The sequence below is a fragment of the Antechinus flavipes genome, chromosome 4 (assembly GCF_016432865.1).
Source record: "Antechinus flavipes isolate AdamAnt ecotype Samford, QLD, Australia chromosome 4, AdamAnt_v2, whole genome shotgun sequence".
In the NCBI taxonomy this organism is placed as follows: domain Eukaryota; kingdom Metazoa; phylum Chordata; class Mammalia; order Dasyuromorphia; family Dasyuridae; genus Antechinus; species Antechinus flavipes.
Window position 1 is genome coordinate 339,246,946 of NC_067401.1, and position 21,127 is coordinate 339,268,072.

The window sequence follows — 21,127 nt, forward strand, 5'->3', positions numbered from 1 at the left end:
AACAACCACTACAACGCAGCCCTTAGTTAAAGTGACATAGATACTTTAATGTTCCTTCAAGTATTTGGTGAATCAGAAATATTCTCCAGCTTTTTGACAGGTTTCCAATAGATAATCAGCACATATTGCTGTATAGCTCTCTGGTGCATTCTTTTAGCCTGATAATGACCAACTTCATGTTCTCCCCTTTTTTCTACCTCCTTCCTCCACCCTGATACATACTTTAAAGGCATAGAGGGATTTAAACCTGACCTACAGCTAGTTACTTTTATTGAGAGCAGGTTTGCCTAGCAATAGCTGTCCAAACAGCCAGTCCCTTCCTAGCTCTAATCCACTAAAACTTCCCTTTTGAGTTAATTGTGGGTTTTTACAATTTGATTCCTCCTTTGCCATACAGCAGTATCTAATAACCTTGTGCTTACTTAAAAAGAATATCACTTCTCTCTTTCCTGTTTTTATTCCTGTAGCAAATTGAATAGCTTATAACCTCCCTTCTTCCCTCCTCAAAAAAAAAGAGACTGTTGAAAGAAATATTTGCCTTTGGCTATGCTGAATTTATTCCAAACTTATTAAATCACAGACTTCGTTAGTATTAAGTTTCAAACCACTAGGCAAACTTAATAAGTTATACTTCTCATATACTGAGTAGTTGCTGGCATGTCTGAAAAGGTTAAGATATGTAGTGCCTCAATATGAGAGTGATTTCTTTCCATCCTTCTCACTATGGTCCCTTATGGGTAATAGCAACACATTGTGCGTAACTCTTTTTAAGTTAATAAGTCTTAGTTATGGCTAATTCAGCAGTTCTTATATCATGTAATGATTTAATGTTCTCTGTTTTAGATCTTTTTAATTCTCCATGAACTGCCCAGTTTCTTTGGAAAGGCTGGTATTTTAAAGGAGGAAATAGTATGAAAATAATTGCATTGAGCATTTGAGCAAAAACAGTTTTCTGTGTACAAGAATTTGTCACTTCCTCCTACTCTTGTTGAGTTATTTGTTACTCTCTTCATTTGCTCTTGGTAGCCATCATCCTTTCACCTTTCATGCTACATCCTGTTTCCTTCTCCAGCTGGAGTTAAACTTTCCCTGCTGATCGTACATAGCATTGTTGTATATTGATTTGTTTTTTTCCCCCCTAGTTTTGGTTCTCAACAAAAATTAAATATAGCAAGTCCATATGTGTATTTAAGGGTTTCATTCCATTATCAGATGCTGCATCTGACTCTTCTGTAAATTTATCCCCTCCCTATTTGGTAAGAGAAAAAAGGTGAAAATGTGAAAGGAAATAATTGAGGGAAGAGTGATATTCAGCACCCATTCAGGCTTTAAGAATTTTACATTGTGAATGATGTCCTATGTGCTGAGGTCATGAGAAACAGGCCAGATCCCTGACCCTGATGTTCTTGTAGATCATTAATGCACATTCAAGTAACTATAGAAGAGGAACTTACAATGCATCAGCGCATGCTTGTGATACAGAGAAGGTGCGACTTGCTTTGGGAACTCTGAAGAGGGATATAATTTGGCATCCAATCTCACAGTACCACTGTTTGTAGCAAACTTAAACCTGTGATTTTGTGAAAAACTGAAGCAATCACAGGAGACGGAGGCAATAGAACTTTATCATTCACATATTTGATGACTTCTGACTCGGCCTTATCTGAGTGGATTGTGTGGTTGTAGCAAAAATATACTCAGTTCTTCCCACAGAGTGATTTCAGATTACACAGTTATGCAAAATCTGTGGATCCTTGGGTGATAGTGCATTTTACTAGTCTTAAGTGTTAATGTTAGCAAATGAAAAAAGATTTTGAGAAACAATCTGGTAAAAATGGAAAAAGTAAAGCATCACAGGACCATGTTCAAATCTACTCTGTCATGTAAAACCTATGTGATCTTGAGGGATGGAATGAATTGTGCCTGTGGTCCTTCCAATCAAAATCTGTGTGTGATGCCAAGAAAAACAAGCACTAGATGATATAAACTAATACCCAGCTGGTAGAAAGATTGGCTTACCACTCAGTGGGGATGAACACCATTGATTGATGTTCAATAGCTGCTCTAGTGATCATGTTCTTTGAAAATAATGGTATCTTACTATATTCCCACCAGTTACGGAAGCTGGTTTTGGAGCTGATATTGGCATGGAGAAATTCTTCAATATCAAGTGTAGAGCTTCTGGTTTGGTTCCCAATGTGGTTGTTCTGGTTGCAACAGTGAGGGCATTGAAGATGCATGGAGGTGGCCCAAGTGTAAGTTCATGTTCTATTTTCATCTAAGTTTGGTTTGGAGGCAGCTAGATGAAGCACCAGCCTTGGAGTCAGAAGGACCCAAGTTCAAATCCAGCCTCAGACACTTAACACTTTCTAGTTGTGTGACCCAGGGCAAGTCACTTAACCCCAATTGCCTCGCCAAAAAAAAAAAAAAAAGTGTCGATTTTTTAAAATCCATGAAATAAATAATAATTGCAACTTTTTATGCAAAGCTGCTAATCCATTTCTATACATTCACTTGTTCTGAATTTTTTCTTTAACATCCATCAATGAGGATATGCTTCTTAAAAGCTGAAAGATTCTAAATGATACCCACAGAATTGTTCTCTAACTTTGCATTTATTTATTTTAATTTTTTTGATTATCTCATTTTACTATTATATAGTAAATTGTGGGATGGCTAAAGGTACTTACCCTTAAAAAGAAACTGAAGAATTACAGTATTAAATGTCTTTCATTTGGCTTTGTGATCTTTTTCTTAATTGATGCATCATCTTTCATCAATTATCTGAAAATTGTCTTGTTCTGTTGCAGTTAATTAGGTCCTAGTGGACTGGATTGCTTTAACAGAGAATTTATTTCAAGAACTCAGTTTTTTAAAAGGAAATGCCCTGCCTTCTCTTTGTTTTTCAGTTTTTAAGAACTTTAAAATTGACAAGATACTATGTTGAATTAAAATGTTGATAAATTGAATTAAACATTTTGATGGAATTTTCCTTACTTGGCCTTTTTCCTAATTTTAGGTGACTGCTGGTGTCCCTCTTAAGAAAGAATATACAGAAGAGGTAAGAGTAACTATGTAAAAATCATTTCAATCATTTTCATTTATCAACTTTTGAAAGAAGATGGTGACTTATAGTTGGGGAACAGGCTGGAATTATGCAATCCATAAATGGCCAATTTGAAACAATGACTTCTCAGTCTCCAAGATATAAAATATACAAGGCCTTCTCCCTAACCTGAAAAAATCACAATCAAATTTATAAATGTATTTGATAGACAAAGTCACTTTATAGTGAGTTCTTTGTTTTGGCAACCTCTAATTTCAACCCAGAATGCATTGTCTCTCTAGGCATCTCAGTAATAGCCTCTGAACTATATTCAAACTTTAAATTGTGCTAGTCTAAGAAGACAAGTCATATTTTCATAGTTTAATCTAATAGGACCAGATTAGCCCAGGAGAAACAGTAGTAGCAGGATGCTTCATGTTGAGAATTACTCACAGATGTGATCCAGTAAAAACTGGCTATTTAATAAGCTAGTAGGGATTTGGCAGAAGAATGAATTATTGGATGGTTGTACTGTACAGATTTATAAATGAAGCCTGGCATAGCCAATGTTTTATTCTGTTGAGTACAACATGACTCACAAACAGGAAGTCTATTTTTTTTAAGGACATCAAATTAGATTTCTGAATTTGAAAGAAATAATATGTTTTGAAGCTATCTTTTTTGTAAGTAGTCTTTCCCTTAGCCGGATAATACTGGGTTTTTCCTTAAGATGGAGCAAAAAATGGGAAAAACTGGCCTTGATTCATACTGTTACTTGTGCCTTGTGTCAACCAGCCCACAGATGTATTTGGCATGTTGTTCTTGGTGTGACAGCCAATAAAACAGAAGTGATGTCGTGAATCCCAAAAAAGTCTACCTTACACATCTGACTTACACATTTAAGTCAGTTGATGAAGATTTTCACAAAGACCTTCTTCTCTTTTGAGGGGGGAAAAAAAGGTGTTTTATGTATTTATAAATTCCAGTAGGGAAAAAAAAGTAAAAATAAATTGTAAATAAAACCCTTCCAAAGCAATCCTGCTGTTCTTGGTTTTCTTGGCTTTGCAAAGTTTAATGAGGAATGATACACTGGGCCAAATGGTGTTTCTTACAGAACCTTCAGCTGGTAGCTGATGGATGCTGTAATCTTCAGAAGCAAATTCAGATTGCACAACTTTTTGGAGTTCCAGTTGTGGTTGCTCTAAATGTCTTCAAGTAAGTCAAACCTCATGTTTTAAACCATAATAGATCTTTAGGTTTCCCTTTAAATTATTTTTTTATTTGTTCACTGTCTTTTTGGGACCTCATACTTAGGAGGTGAGGGAAAGAGAATATCACCAATAACTGATCTTTTAGGGTTTGGTTTGGTTTCTTCCCCTGGAATAGCAAATGTGTCATGTTGCACATTTTTAATTATGAGAGCCAGATGAATATTTTAATTATAGTTTATTTGTTTTGAGGGTTTGTTTTTTTTTTTTTTTTTTTTACAATTCATCCTTTTTTTAAATTAAAAAAAACTGCAGATCTCACAAAGAACTATTTTACTTTCTCTTCTTTAAGTTTCCTTAAAAAAAAAAAAAGAACTAGTAAGTGTACTTAGAATAATTATAGAACAGCAGTACTCACACATTTTGGTCTCAGGACACTTTAGAGTCTTAAAAATTATTGAGAATTCCCCAAAGAATTTTTGTTAAAGTAAGAATATTAACAATTAAAATATATTAGTATTAATATGAAATCAGTTTTGACTTCATGGACACCCCCTGAAAGAGTCTCAGGTATTATGAAGGTCCTAGACCATACTTTTTGAATACCACTGATAAAGAATATAGTTGGTAAAAATCTGAGGTTAACACATTGAACCACTTTTGAGAATGGTCAAAAATATGACTTCCCATTTGTTTAAACATGGTGTTCATGCTTCTAGTATTTTAAAAAGCATCCCCTAAATAGAGTCAAAATTGTCCATTTTTCCATCCCCCAACAGGAGTGATACACGTGCTGAGATTGACTTGGTCTGTGAACTCGCAAAGCAGGCTGGAGCCTTTGATGCTGTCCCCTGCCAACACTGGTCCATTGGTGGTCGAGGATCAGTGGACTTGGCTCATGCTGTGAGGGAAGCTGCAAACCAAAGAAGTCACTTCAGGTTCCTCTATGATGTCCAAGTAAGAAGGAAGGGAAGAGGATGGGTAGGAGGAAGTTGGTAAATCAGTGGCTACCTGCTAAGATTTTGCAAGTATCTTCACACCTTATGTAGACCTGACAAAATAATCAGATATTTTCAATAGAAGAATTTTTCCCTTATGGAATTTTCTAAAACTTGTGTCCGGTCCATTTAAAAAAATATATTGTTTGTTCCTTTTGTTTTTTATGTGAGCCATTTTAGAAAGATTGACCCACTCAACCCCCACTGAAATTCCTTATTAGCTAAGAAAAATAGTATAGCAAAATCAACCAGTACAGCAACTTCACCAGGTAACATATCATCCCACACTCAAAGTCTCCCACCTCCTTATCCACAAGAGAGAGATACATTTCATCATCTCTTCCTCCCATACTATAATTAGTCAGTACTCAGTTTGACTTCCTTTTAGTAAAGAAATGGACAAATAAATGCTCCTATTCAAAAAGAACTGTCTTTTCTAGTCCTGGTAATTTACATTAACCACTTCAATATCTGCTAAGAAAATCTCAAATGCAGTCCTGAAGAGTAGGACATGACTGAAATAGCTAAACAACAATTAGAGGCATCTAGGGGGCACAATGGGGAGTGAGAGCACAGGATCTGGAGTCAGGGAGACCCTAGTTCAAATGTGGCCTAAATATACTGTGTGACCCTGACAAGTCACTTAATCCTGTTTGCCTCAGTTTCCTTATCTGTAGCATGAGCTGACGGAGGAAATAGCAAACAACTTCAGTATTTTTGCCAAGAAAACCCCCAATGGGGTCACAATGAATCAGACTTGACTGAAAGGACAAAACAAAAAGTGTTTTGTACATAGTGAGTACATAATAAATGCTTTTTTCATGAATGAATGAAAAAACTCATGTGCCATATCCAAAAATAAAGACTGATGTCAAGGACCCTAAAAAGGAAGATAGCACCTATAAGAAAGTATACTTTTGGAGAGGGATATTTGAACTGGGAAACCTAAAAGAAGGTGAATGAAGCCAATCAAGCAATGAGGGTAAGTGGTAGTTGGAGAAAAAGATTTTCATGTGGTATGGCATGAAGATGACCAAAGCTTATCAGTGTGGTAATTTCTTTTATGCATTATTATAATATATGGATGTTATTCTCCTAGTTTTGCTTATTTAGTTCTTTAATAAAATATATTTTTCATCATTCCTTCATGCCTTCAGCCATTCCCTAATCAATGAACATCCACTTTATTTCTAGTTGGTTTGATTTGGACTTTTTTGCTGTCTGTCTGTCTGTCACACACACACACACACACACACACACACACACACACACACACTACCTTGAGTAGTTTCATACATATGGGACTTGTCTGTCTGTCTTTGAATTCTGATGTATAATTCCCAGCAGTGGTGTTGATGATTTAAAAGCTTGTGTGAATAGATTGGTGAATTTTCTGGCATAATTCCAAATTATTTCCTGGAATAATTGGATTAATTCATAGTTTCACTAACAGTATATTATTATGTCTGCTTCTGTAAATACAGTCCATCTAGCCTTAATCATTACCAACTTCTGTCTCTACTATCTTCACACATTTACAAATTTGTTGGATGTGATTTAATTAATTTTTAAAATTTTCTAATTGATGGACCTATAGTAAGATTAGCTGCATCACTCTTAGATAAACAATTCTAAGAGTTGTGTCTTCTTGGAAATCTAATATTAGTTCTTTTGTTTCCTCTATTTCACTTAAAAATTTTGTTGCTTTCATTTTTATAGCAGATATTACCCTCTAAATATAAATATGCACACATTAAGTTTACAAAAATATATCTTTATATATTTGTATATTATGTATATGCATATTTTATATGTATATACTAAATATGTATATAGAGAAATAGATACAGAGAATCTACATATCTGTATATAGATATAGAAGTCTATATATAAAATATACACAATATCTCTATAGTTGGATATAAAGAGATACTGTATATATTTTGTATATTTCAAATGACATACAGATCTTGATAGAAAATTCTATGTATTTCATGACTACATATATTCCTCATATCTTTTTACCTCTCACAGTTTGTGCTAATACACTTTCTTAATGGTTGTACAAGCAAATAAAAGTCATGCTTTTTTTCTGCTGAGTTGAAATCCTACTGTATACTTAGGAGCCACAGAGCAAATATTTACCTTTTTTTGAGCCTCATTTTCCTTAGCTATAAAATGAAAATCTATGTAAAATATAAACATTTTACATATAACTATAAGATGATGCAGTGGTTACAGCACCAATTTTAGTGTGAGAAAGATCTGAGTCCAAAACCAGCCTCAGACATTCATTAACTATGTGACCATGGACAAGTCTTTCAATTTCTCTCATCATCAGCTTCCTCAACTATATATAGGGACCTACAAGACCATCTAACTCCCAGGATTGTTTCATAAAACTTCAAGTGCTATCTAATTGCTAATTATATTATTATCTACCACAAAAAGCAATAGTGGACAGTGTGACTTTTTAAACTGGAAAGTTCTCTGTAAACCTGAACTGTTTTATTATAATTATCATATTTTAGTCATGTGTTATATGTGGGCTGTTAATGGACTGTTGTTGTATTGGTATTACTCTTTATTTGGTACAGGTCCTTATTTGTCTCTGACACTTAGTCTTTACAGATGTTGGCCTCACTAACAGTGCCATGTGCTCAAACCACACAGATTCTTCCCACACTATTTTGGCTAGTCATACATTTTTTCCACACACTGCTACCCACTCTAAATGATGATAGCACTCTAAAATATGTTATGGCTCTTCTCAAGAAAAACATTGCAGGTAAAAAGAAGGTTAAGTAGGAAGAAAGTGTTGGGGGGGTGGGGTGGGTTATAGTAGTAACAGAAGTATACTAGCCCTGAGAGGAACCTTTTTTATTTTCTGCTTAGATTTTAATGACATAGATGTTTAGTTTTTCTTGCAGCCTATTTTTTGTGGAGAAGATGCAGGATCTATGATCCTTGAAAAAAACAAAGTGTGAGCACATGGTCATCATAGGTGGCCTAGTTAGAAATAAAGCCTACAATATTTTTTCAAGACATAAATCCTAATTTGCTTTTTTTTTTAAATTCCCAAAACCAATGTTTTATTTCCCCTCTTTTTTTTTCCTTTTTGCTGAGGCAGTTGGGGTTAAGTGACTTGCCCAGGATCACACAGCCAGGACGTGTTAAGTGTCTGAGGCCAGATTTAAACTCAGGTCTTTCTGACTTCGGGGCTGGTGCTCTATTCACTGCAATACTAGCTGCCCCTGTCCAATGTTTTATTTTTATTCAGTATTTTATGTCAGGGATATTACAAACATTTGAACTTTTTTTTAATTTTACAAAAATGAACAAAAAGTTTATTATGAGATTTTTATTGTTGATCCATTATACAAAAGGATAGTCCCGTAAACATTCATCATGACAAAAAATATTAGTGCAAAAATATTTCAATAGTTGCTTCTGGTTCGTTGTAATGACATTTTTATCTTTGTTCCATTACACCAAAGGAAGCCAAGAATTGACTATAAGGACTTCAACCTAATTACCAGTCATACCAAAGTGTCAAGATGGGAGTAAGATTCCAATCTCCTAATTAAGTCTAATAATCTTTCTATTGGCAGAATCATTTATTTCTTATTTCAAGTAGTTATGTCAAAATGCCTTCATAATGCTGTTTTGCCTAGAACCCTGCTCCCTCTGTGAATATTATCATCATCATCATCAGTAACATTTTTTTATTGCTTAGTTATGTCTGATTCTTCATGACTCTGTGGACCACAGCACATTAATACTGCCTCCGACGTGCTATTGATGTGTTGTGGTCCACAGAGCCATGAAAAGTCAGACATACCTAAACAATAAAAAAACAAAGATACTGGAATTATTTGCCATTTCCTGCTCTGGTGAATTAAGGCAAACAGAGGTTAAATGACTAGCCTAGAGTCACAAAGCTAATAAGAGTCTGAGGCCACATTTGAACTCAGTTCTTTCTGACTTCAGCCCCAGTGTTCTATCCTCTGAGGCATCTGCTGCCTTGGTAGGATTTATATAGCACTAAAACTTGGCAAAGCATTTTACATTTTCGTTTCCTTATTTTTTTATTGGCACAACCCTAGGTGGTAAGACCTCTTACCACCCATATTTTGCATATAGTACCTGATACTTAGGTTGAATGAGGTTGTGATTTGTCCTGTGTTAAGGCAGAATTAGAATTCAAGACTCTGATTCTGAGTTCAGCATTCTATCTGTGATAGCCACCCATGGCTCAAGCCACACAAGGAACAAAAGGGCAATATTTGATGATCAATTTGTATTTATCACTCCTTTGAGGAATAGAGTACTGTAAGAAAGGTTAACATATGAGGAATCTTTACCTTGGTTGCAGTTAAAGCCTGAATACTGACAATTTTCTGTGGTCCCCCTTTAGTTTGTATTAACAGAGAGAAGGAGTCTTTGCATAATCTAGTCTCTACTAAATCCCACCTTGTGACAGTCTAAACTATTTAATGCAGTGAAGTACAAAACTCAGACCTTACATTGTGCAATTTTTTCAAAAATGATTAATACCTTTGGAACTCCCAACTCTAGATTGATATTCTAAAGCCTTTTTTTTTTCCCCCACCTTTTTATGTTTTCCCCAGATCTAACTTCATGCTGGGCAGCTCCTTTGGGGCTGGTTTGTGTTTCAGAGGAGCTCTTATAAGATCCCTTGAAGCTCTTCTTCTCTATCTGCTGGAGTAGACCACCCTTCTGCCTTTGGGGTTTTGCTCTGTGATGCCTCTTTGCTTCCTAATGTAAGCTGAGCTACCCGTCAGCCTAAACTGTCTCTGTATACTTCAATCTGTCTAGGCTCTTATTCAGTGCAATATGATGGTTTCTGCCTTAGTACATCCACCCCCATACTTGGTTTCCTATTACTGAAAGTAGGGTTGCTTTGCTCTCTTAGAAGGAAACATGAGGAGACTTAGGAGACACAGGAAATTGTTGAGATTCAGGGAGTGGTTGCTGAGATGCTTTTCTGGATAAAGTGGGTGAGTTACTAATTGTTCTAAAACCTGAATTTGGAGACTGAGCTGAGCCTTTACAAAGGAGGTAGAAAGGGACAGCCAGATGACTCAATGTGCTATTCTTTGAAGAAGGGACATTCCATCTAGAATTAGGGAAACTGATTAAAAGCTGCTTTTGAGAGGGAAAAGAGTAGACATTGTATCTTATGGTCATCCATGGATAAATGGAAATTAATATGCTTCACAAATCTAGCAGCATATAAACTTCAGGTATATTATTAATCAATTTAAAAAACTTATTCTATTACATTTAACCAGCATGAATTAACTTCAGGTGCAAGACATCTCTTCAAATGAACATCAAGGCTAAATGTAAAAGATCTAATTTCTAAAACAAAATATATAGCTTATAAAACCTGAAAATCAAAAAGATGAACCCAACAACTAACAATTTTACATATTCTTAGCATATTATTAAAAAGAATCACGACTTCATCGCAGTCAAGTATATTCCTTCTTTTGACAATATTTGCAGTCCCTCTGTATTTCAGCAGATGGATTTATTAAAATAATTTTTAGAAAGTTCCTATCATGCACAAGACATTCTTATTGTGAGTTATAGTGTAATGAATTGTTATGACTCCCCCCAAAAAAAAAAATTTGCATGACAACTAGTTCTTTGGTTCTGAGTTTGAACCTTAGTTACAACGGTCCTCTGGCAATAGACATTACCAACACTGTACTCAAAAGCCTGTCTAGCTTGATTAGGGCTTATATTTCCATGCTTTATAGAACTTGTCACCCTTATAATAAGATATCAGAATACACCTTGGTGGAGGATTGTTAGCAGTTTTATTAGATGTTTAACAACTAGCTTGACAGTAGAGGTGGGGAATGACATGTGAGCAGAACATACTTTTAAATTTAATTTGTATTAATTTTTTTCCATCACTTTCTGCAGTCTAATAAACAAGCAATAAAACAAAAAATTTGTAGTGTTTGCCTATTCCCAGAGTGTAAATGCTCACACTGAAAATTTTACTATCAGCCAAAACTATATATGCTTTTTATATTAGTAAAACATACATTGGTCCTGTCTTCAATTACTTTGTACTTCTGTTCTTTGAATTGAAAATGCTGGACAAAAGGAAATATCTTTAAGTACATAATATGAACAAGTCATAAATAATATATACAGAAAAGTTTTCCTAACTTTTCTAATATAATTCCCTTTCCAGTTTCACATTTGATGTTTTTAATGGGGGAAAAAGTTTCATGGAAAAAAATCTCTAAGAACATAAAGCAGATTATCCAATAAATATGATTTCTCTTCTGGGCTGACATGCTCCACTTTCACCTTTCTCCCTGCGGAAGATGATTGTTCTAACTGAGATAGGTAGATGGTATGATGAACACAGCAGTAAACTTTTAATTAGGGAAGTCCTGAGTTCAAATCCTACCTTAACCACTTTTTAGCCATATGACTGTGGACAAGTCATTTAACCTTTCTTAGCCTCAGTTTCTTCATCTACAAAATAGAAATCATAATATCTACTTCATAGAGTTGCTGTAAGGATCAAATTATATATATAAAAGGAGCTTTATGAACCTTAAATTATTGGCTGACTATTATTATTATTATTATTATCTGGTCTTTTACCAATAAGTCCATGCAACTTTATTATGCTATGATAATTTTCTACTCACATCTTTTTTTCAGTCATCAAAGCTGCTGTTTCAATATTCTGACTTGTCTTATAAAAATGGGGATATATTTCAAGCTGTTATTCCCTCTGCACTCATAATCCATGGGCACCACCAAATTAAGCCAGTACATTTGGCATCATTCCATTTTCTCAGTTAGAATTGGGGATGGTGTAATTAGATAGTAGAAAGTCTGTCTCCTGAGTAAAGAGAAATCTTGTCCCAAAAGACTACTTATGAAAGCAAAATCTTTTTGCTACATTATATGCTCAGAAAGTACTTGTCATTTTCTTACAGCATTAGAAAAATTTCAAAGTATGACCTTGAGAGTATGCTAGGATCATAATTTGTTTTTATTAAAATCCCTTTCCTGATCTTTTTTTGAAGTCACTCTCTTGAACACAACTCTGGTTGGATGGAGAGGGAGGAAAATAAGTCAATAAAGTCTAAATCTCAGGCCACAGGCAGAGACAGCAATTTGTGAACTCTTATATGGGGGAGATGCTAGTTTTTCCTGGGAGTGATTTTTTTTTTTTGGTAGGGTTGTATGGATAGGGAGTGGTTGAAAGATTATTTGTGCTTTTTAAATCTTTCCAGCTTGATTATGTGCCAAGTTTTACTTGAGTTTTGAGATTCAACCTTTAGTTGGCCTTAGATCATCTGGAATTGGAGCTTCAAGATGAAAAATAAATATGGCATATTTATGAAAGGAATTAGAAAAACATACAAAGGGAAAAGAACTTCAGTTCACATAATCACCCACTCTATTACTGGTATCCATCACTTGGAGGGTCTTTGTACATCCTGCCCACCTCCTTCTTCAGTCTCCTTGCTTATCTGTAGTTCATCAGTGCTTACATATCCATCATTCAGGCCTTCTTTTTCTATGCAAATGCTTTATAGATTTCAGTCGCTTTACTTGGAAAGGATTTTTCATATTCTTGATTTTTCAGCCTTTTACTTGTACTCAGAGGAGATGATTAAATTTTCCTTTGTTAGAACTTTTTTGTGAATGATTACCAAGGTTCTATTTGACTCTGAATCCTGCAATACTATGATCATTATTACTACCTCTGTTCATCCCTTGTAATTTTTTTTCCCTTAAATCATTTCAATCCTATCCCAAAGATTTGACCAATTTTATAGGAGAAGTGAAGGGGAAGAGGAAACCTTGTCCACATCCTTTACAACCACTAAATTTTGGCCATTCCATCTGAATGTAAGATTCTCCTCTTCTGACCTTCTGTTATTAAATTCTAAATTTCTATGATGAAATCTTTCTTAATGCTTTTAAATTTTTTTCAATTAACAAGGATTGATTAATTTTCCATCTTCATTTCCTCCTCTGGGAAAAAAAAACACCACAACAATAAATGAATGAATGAACAAAAGAATGGAGTAAATTTCATTATTGTCCATATCCAAAAATGATTCTTGTTCTGCATATTTCTTTCTATTTTTTGGTACAAAACTTAAGTTACCCTTGACATACCCACTACTACATTTTTTTGGAAATAATTAAAATAAATGTTTTAAGGAAGAAAATCCAGCGTTTTTTTTTTTTTTCTTCTAATTGGTTCTCTATTAGTATGACCCTAGCCTACATGATATACCTCTCTCTTTTACTGATCAAGTACTTCATTCACTTATTTCCACTTCACTTTTTTCTGATCTAAAGCTAATTCTTTTGGGGAGGAATTTTGGGAAGAGTGCTATGGAAACTCCCTCCATTGAGACTGATCAACAACCCTTTTGCAACTTATAGTCTTAGATTATTAATCTAGGCACTAAGAGATTAAGTGACTTGCAAGATATCGCACAAAACTATCGTGTAAACATATGAAGAAGGACTTGAACTGACATTTTTCTGATTCCGAGACTAATTCTCTATTCACTGTGCCCATACTGCCTTTACTAAACCTGTCACTAGAATAAAAATCTAATGTCTCCTGTCTCCCTTCGTATCTTTATACCATTTTTTCTTAAACAAAGATGCTTGCAAATGGAGCACAAAAAGGCAGGATAGTTTAGAAACTAAATTTATTGCATACTTTTTAAAAAGCAAGTAATACAAAATAAAGATTTATAGTTTCATGTAAAAAAATCTTTTTCTATGAATATAAATAACCTTATTTTGCTTTTTTATTTTAATCTGAGGGTTTTCATTCTTTTTTTTTAACTTGGCATATATAGGTGATTAATCATTTTTTTCATATTTGAGTAATAAAATAGGTTGAATTTAAGACTTCTTTACAGTAATCTTTCTTGTGGAATTTTTTTTGAGTACATTTCTAGGAAACAGATCTAAAAAGTCCGTAAAAACTATACTTGCCAATGAAGGATGAAGTCTGTTAAGGGACTCATAATTAATTACTTATTTAACATTCCTGGCTGTTACTTTCTGAGGGTCTGTCTCATGAAAGCAAAGATACACCTTTGTGAACCAAGGATGGATTGGTCTGGAGTCATGTATATGCTTTTGATCAATGTTATAGAAATCTATTGTCCTTAGTAATGACTCCAGAACTGCTTCAGCATTAGAAGGTTTGTGTATAATTTATTCTCCTTGCATCTTTTGTCATGTCCTTCATAAATGAGCATCAATAATTTTTATTGTCATTTTATTTAATAACTAGGAGTTCACTGTTAATTATGTTTACGTCTAATGTATTTAAAACTCATTTAAAATATGTGCACCATACATGTAAAAAAAAAAAACACACATACACACATCCTTAAATAAATAGTTGCGTCTGAAGCTTCCTATTCAACTTACAAGTTTATCATCCAATCATTTCTGTTTAAACATTTCATTCACATTTGAACATTTTTGTCCATGTAAAGCATGTTTCCTCTTCTCTTTCCCCATCAATTTATAGCTGAAGTTTATTTTAACTTTATGTGCATCTCATTTCATATTACCTTTGTAATAATGGATTTCAAATGTTAAAACATCTCTTCAAGAATTGTATGTCAGTTTTATTTTCCCTCAAAAGCAGAATTTAGAAGAACAAAATTTTTTAAAATTATTTCTTCTTTTAAGTCCTTTTATCCTCAGTGGGAAAAAGTGTGCTCCAAATAAATACCAAGTAGAAATTTCAAGTCTGAAATTCTTTCTAATCTTACTCTAAGTTATAGATTCTTTGTCTTCATCTTTATATTTACAAATGGAAATGCAAGGCTTATGGCAACATCTCGTAAAGGATTTTACAGGAATTGATGGATAAGTGTTCTGAGTGTTTTTTAAAATTTACTGTAAAATAAATATTTTCTAGTTTTGCAGTGAAAATTACATCAAGGTCAAACATTTCTCATTGCTACCTAGAGCACAGTGAAGCAAAGATTAATTTTATCATCATAATTTTATGGATAAACTATAAATTTTAATAAATTTGAATTGCCATAACACATATGAGGCAAAATATAGAACGGTTATTATATAATCATGACTAGACATAATTTTCCTAGTCTTCTTTACCTAAACACATTGCTCTATCCCAATAGGTGAAAATTTTCATTGGCCTTTTTTTACTTTAATAGATGTATATATATTTTCTCTTAATCTTGTTCTCAACTATAAGCGGATTAGGAGAGCTTGAAAGAAATTATCTGTCAGATTTGTGGATTGGGGAAGAGTCAAAGAGATAGGAAGGTTTACAGGAAGTAAAATGGATAATTTTGATTACGCAAAATTAAAACTTTTTGCACAACCAAAACCAACATAAGACAAAATTATAAGAAAATCAGGTCTCTAGATTTCATTAGACAGCTAAGTGGTAGATAAGAGTCTAGATAAGAATCTAGATGTAGAGCTAAGAAGGTTTATCTTCCTGAGTTCAAATCCTCAAATACTCACTGAGGAAATCACTTAATCTAATTGCCTTAGTTTTCTTGTTTGCAAAATGAGCTGAAAAGGAAAATGGCAGACCAATCCAATATATTTCCTTAGAATCCCCAAATGGGATCACAAAGAGCTATACATAACTGAACAGTAACAAAGATTACTTAAAGGGGAACAATAAATATATGATGAGTTTGAAATGATAGGTTGAGACAAAAAGCATGTTTAAATGCCTAACAGAGGTGTTTATACATAAGGAATTACTGGAATTTTTTATCTTAAATCATACAACTAACTGAAAAAAAAAAGTTCAGCTAATTTCATTGTGCTTATTTGGTTCCTCAGAAATGTAGAATAAGATATTTTAATACATCAAATTACTTGTGATGCTTTAATAAATTTATATGAAAAGTAAACTAAAAAGAGCCTTGTATGAATTCTGAGCTCATGACAAAATTGTTTCAGTTAAGTAATTAAGCTCAGGGCTAGAGAAAAAGTGTAGCTCTGGAAATTCTCTAAAAAGCACTCTTGGTTAAGAGTACTGGAGAGATAATACTGCTTTCGAAAATCAACTGAATGCAGGTACTCGTAATATATGTATGCCTTGTAAGGTCAGATTCTAGAGAAGAGTAATTTTGTGGAAGCAAGCCTAAAGCCTTGGGGACCAAAATTGTAGGTGAGTTAGTGGATAGAGATTGAGGCCTGGAACATTGAATTCAAATTGAGCATGAGACATTTACTTGCTGTGTGACTCTAGGCAAACCATTTAACCTCTGTTTGCCTTAATTCACTGGAGAAGGAGATGACAAACCACTCCAGTATGTTTGCCAAGAAAACCCCATGAACAATATTCATTGAATTAATGTGTATACAAGGCAGAACTTGTATCTCAGATCTTCCTGACCTGGCCAAATACCATTTGTCCCCCTTTCAATACTAGAAAAGCCAACTATATCGATTGATGCAAAATAGAATTTAGCTTTGAATAAAAGTTTTCAGCCTTTTGTTTCTGGTTCCTTTGACTTGGAGATTTTCTTTTTTAAAATGCACTGTGTCAATTGACCAACTTGGTCCTTTGAGATGTTTTAAAATTCTATTCTTTCAAGTGATGAAATACTAGTAACATAAAATCAAGCAATAATACTTATAAGGAAAGCTAGACTTTTTGGTGGAGGATATTAATTAGGGCATATTTATAGTACCAAGGAATGACAATTTTTATATTGCATGGGATTAAAGAAGCAACCTAAGATTTTTAAGTGTATAATGAGTTTCTGAAAGATGGAATTTACTAAACTAAAAAGTGCATTTGATTGCAGTACAACTGGATTTATCTATTTCACATAAGGATGTGCTATATTGAGTTGTGAATTAATCATATATACTGATTTTTTAATCTACTCATGTTAATAAACTCTGAAATCTATGAGAAAGCCTACATAGATAGATATTTTACAAGTTTATTATCTTTTTTCATTTTTCAAAGGCAATAGTAAGTACTTTTGAAAATCAACATAAAAGAACAAAAAATATTCTCCCACAGGACAAAAAGTTTGTTTGTAGACAATGGGATATACTTTGATGGCAGTGGTTTTTAGTCTTTATGTTATATCTGATGGGCATAATAATCAAGGTATTCTAGCATTATTGTTTTTAAAATTCATTTACAAGTGTGATTGTCATAAAAGAATTTTTCGATCATTGTCTGGGGGGTGGTAGAGGGGAATTTGGGTCCCAAGATTGTTATCTGTACAAACTGATGTTCCATTCAGGACACTTCTGCCAGGAATTGAGTCCAGGATGTTTATGTTGTATTATCTCCGGCTTTTAGTAGATAATATTGTGCATGTTGAAACCTGGAAAGGAGCCTGAAGACAAGAATATGGCCTCATCTCTGATTTCAGCTATTTCAGCACTAGTGAAGTTCAGATTAAGGGGAATCATGCTTGTGGAATGTATTGTTGGTATGTAAGGAACTTTCTTGTCCTATACATGCAGCCCTGGCATGATTGAGTAGAGAAGGAATAGAAAGTTCACTGAATTATAGTTTAGTTCATACTTTTATGCATATGTATTTGTGCATTTCATAGCTTACACACATAATCACACATCTAATATTCAACTTGCAATTACAGTTGGAAGCATAGTGGATAGGGCTCTGGTCCTGGAGTTAGGAAGAACTGAGTTCAAATCCCAAAATACTTCCTAGCTATGTGACATCACTCCTTCTCCCAGGCAACTCATTAAAAAAAAAAATCTTTGCTTCAGTTCCCCATATGTGAAATAGAAATAATAGCAGAATCCCTTCCTCTCCCCCACCTTGTGGTTATTATGAGAATCAAATTAAATTGTATAAAATACATAGGATTATAAAGGTCAATCATATTGATATGTAGTTGTCATAATATTTTTAAAAGTTCACATTAAAATCTTTTAAGTGCTTTAAGGTTTGCAAAGTACTTAATACATATTATCTCATTTGATCATCACAATAATAGAAGATATGTGCTATCTCTTTATTATCCCAATTTTAGTAGAAAATACAGTAAAATGACTTGCCCAGTCACACAGTAAATGTCAGAGGCTTGATTTGAACTCAAGGTTTCCTGACTTGTCCATTGTTCCATCCACTGGGCCACCTAGCTGCAGTTTAAGAATTCCTGGTCTAGGATGATGAAGGTTATGAACTTGTGTGGCTGGGTCATCCACAGTAACGGGAATTTGGAGGAGGAAGGGCATGAGTAGATATGTGAGTCAATCCTATTTCCGCCTTGGCCAGCTACTAATAATCCACACCTGAGGATCAAAATTGAATGGAAATCAAAATAAATAAATTTGTTTACTTTGTAAAAGATCCAAATTGTAAGAAAAATTGCCCAGCTTTTTCATATCCAGGCATAACATAAGACTATGTTATATGATCACTCAGTAGCTGACAGCAGGTATTGGACTGGGAAAGTTGGTGTTTTCATGGAAGGAGACTGAGCCTTGAAACCCAAACTTGTTACCCCCTCTCTGGGTGACTATGCAGTAAACCTGAGTTTCCCCATCTATGGAATTAGAGGCCAGGTTCAGTTTTGAGAGGGTGTGTGTGTGTGTGTGTGTGTGTGTGTGTGTGTGTGTGTATTGGAGGGAATTAGATTTATAGTATACTGTGTAATAGGATTTATAGATGAAAATCTATATCATCATAAGTAGTAACACTGCCTTCTTTTTAAATTTCCTTTCCAATGTAAGCCTTTTTTTATTTTTAAGAAATTAAGTTTTATTGAATATTTCATTTTTACATATCTCTATCCTTGCTATCCCTCCTAGGGAGCCATTACTTATTACTTTTTTTTTTTCTCTTCTTTTTTCCCCACTTAATAGTATTTTTTCAATTACATATAAAGTTTATTTTCAAAATTCACTTTCATATTTTCAGTTCTAAATTTTTCTCTTTCCCCCCCTTAAATTTCCTTAAATGAGGATCACTTTTACTATTGTGCCTGATTACTATAATTTTATGATCTCTAAATGAAAGGATAGAATCTGAGCATGAATGAGGGTTGAAACCTGCTTGTTTTCTCTTTTCCATTTCTTTTGGACCATAAAGGGGATACAGTGTTTGGAAGAGCTGGCCTGTTCTAATTAAAAATGACCACTGAGTTTCCTCTGTGCTTTTTATTCTTGCTTTCGGAAAAGCAGGCTTCCTGCTAATTTTTATTACTTTAATAGTTTATTTCTTTGCCAAGTACTTAAGGAACTGTGGAGGATGTAATGTTAAAGTATAATGTCAAGGGAAAACACCTCTGGGCCCATCTTTAGGATTGAGGGTCGTATCTTGTTAAACCTAGTAAGTGTGTGATCTAATTATTTATGGAAAGACCACTGCCTCGATGGGACAACCAGGTGGTTCAGTGAATGGAGCAGTGGATCTGGAGTCAAGAAGACCTGAATCTGAATCTCTGGTCTTAGATACTTCTTCCCTGTGTGACCCTGGGCAAGTCACCTGTCTGCCTCAATTTCCTCATTTGTAAAATGAGCCAGAGAAAGAAATGTCAAACTACTCCAGTATCCTTTCCAAGAAAATCCCATAGACGTTATTGGCATGCTGTGCTCCACAGGGTCACAAAGAGTCAGACATAATTGAAGACAACACTTCCCTCAAAGATTTCCAAAAGCTGCCTTGTGTTTAAAACAATTTGGGATTTCTTGAAAATTTTGGCAACTGTTGAAAATCATTCTGGAATAATCTTTTTTTTCTGCAAATTTAAATCCAGCTAAATTTTCTTCTCCCAATACATAAAGTCATTAAATCTTGTCCTTAGAAGGGACTCAAAAGGTCATCTGGTCTAAATTCCAAACTCTTTACTTATCCCACCTTTGTAGAGAAAAGTCCGGTGGACAAATACTAACTCTCAAGTGAGACCTCAGTTCAGATCCTACATCTGGCACCCTTTGTTTAAGTGACTTGGGCTCTCAGCTTATTTAAAATGAAAGATTTAGATATAAGGACACCTTTGATATTTCTTCCAGCTTTAAATAGATGTTATCCTATGGTCTCCTGCTGAATCTCAGAAAGATAGTCATGTAGTCTTGGCTAAATATTTTCGTCATTAGAAAATTCATTGCTTTACAAAGCAATTCTGACCCAGTGTTGGATGTCTCTAATGTTGAAATGTTCTTTATACTGAACTAAATCCCAGAAATCCCAGTAATTTAGACCTACTGGTCCCATTTCTTTCTCTAGTGCAACACAAAACAGATCTGCTTCATCTTCTCTCCAATGGGAAAGAATATTTTTGAATATCTGAAGTTTTGTTTTCATTTTAGTTTTTTCCCCCAGGCTATCTATCTCTTAGGTACTTCAGCCACTGCTCATCAGGTGTAGTCCAGACTCATCAACCTTTACTAATTACCACCTTTCTCTTCATGGATCCTATTTATCTTCCACTATCAAATGACATACCCCAGACCCTGGCACTAGTGTAGAATAGGGAATATGATAAAATAATAAAACAATCCCTACCCACAAAGAACTTAAATTCTATTTGGATCAGAAGACTCACATATATTGTACATATATATATATACACAAGTGTATATATATATAAGTAGATGTACATATATGTGTATGTATGCTATAGGATCTCTTATTCCAAATAGTTTGTATATGTGTATGCGTATGTATATGTATTTATGTGTGTATACATTTATACATATGTACATACACATAAATTATATGTATACTCTGTATCTGGGTTAGAAGCTTTCTTATAAAGGATAAATATAAAGCAGTTCAAGAGAAGGTAATTTGGGTGGAAAGGAATTAACAGTTTGAGAGATCAGGG

General features: G+C 34.1%; 1 protein-coding gene across 1 annotated transcript in view; it reads left to right on the forward strand.

Annotated features, from left to right (window-relative positions):
• The window catches only part of MTHFD1L (methylenetetrahydrofolate dehydrogenase (NADP+ dependent) 1 like), a 203,085-nt gene that overhangs the window by 125,550 nt on the left and 56,408 nt on the right, over positions 1 to 21,127 (forward strand). Inside the window, exons 21-24 of the mRNA XM_051997936.1 lie at positions 2,116 to 2,255; positions 3,020 to 3,061; positions 4,161 to 4,261; positions 5,034 to 5,211. Coding sequence (XP_051853896.1) covers positions 2,116 to 2,255; positions 3,020 to 3,061; positions 4,161 to 4,261; positions 5,034 to 5,211 — 461 coding nt within the window. The remainder of the gene's footprint in view (positions 1 to 2,115; positions 2,256 to 3,019; positions 3,062 to 4,160; positions 4,262 to 5,033; positions 5,212 to 21,127) is intronic.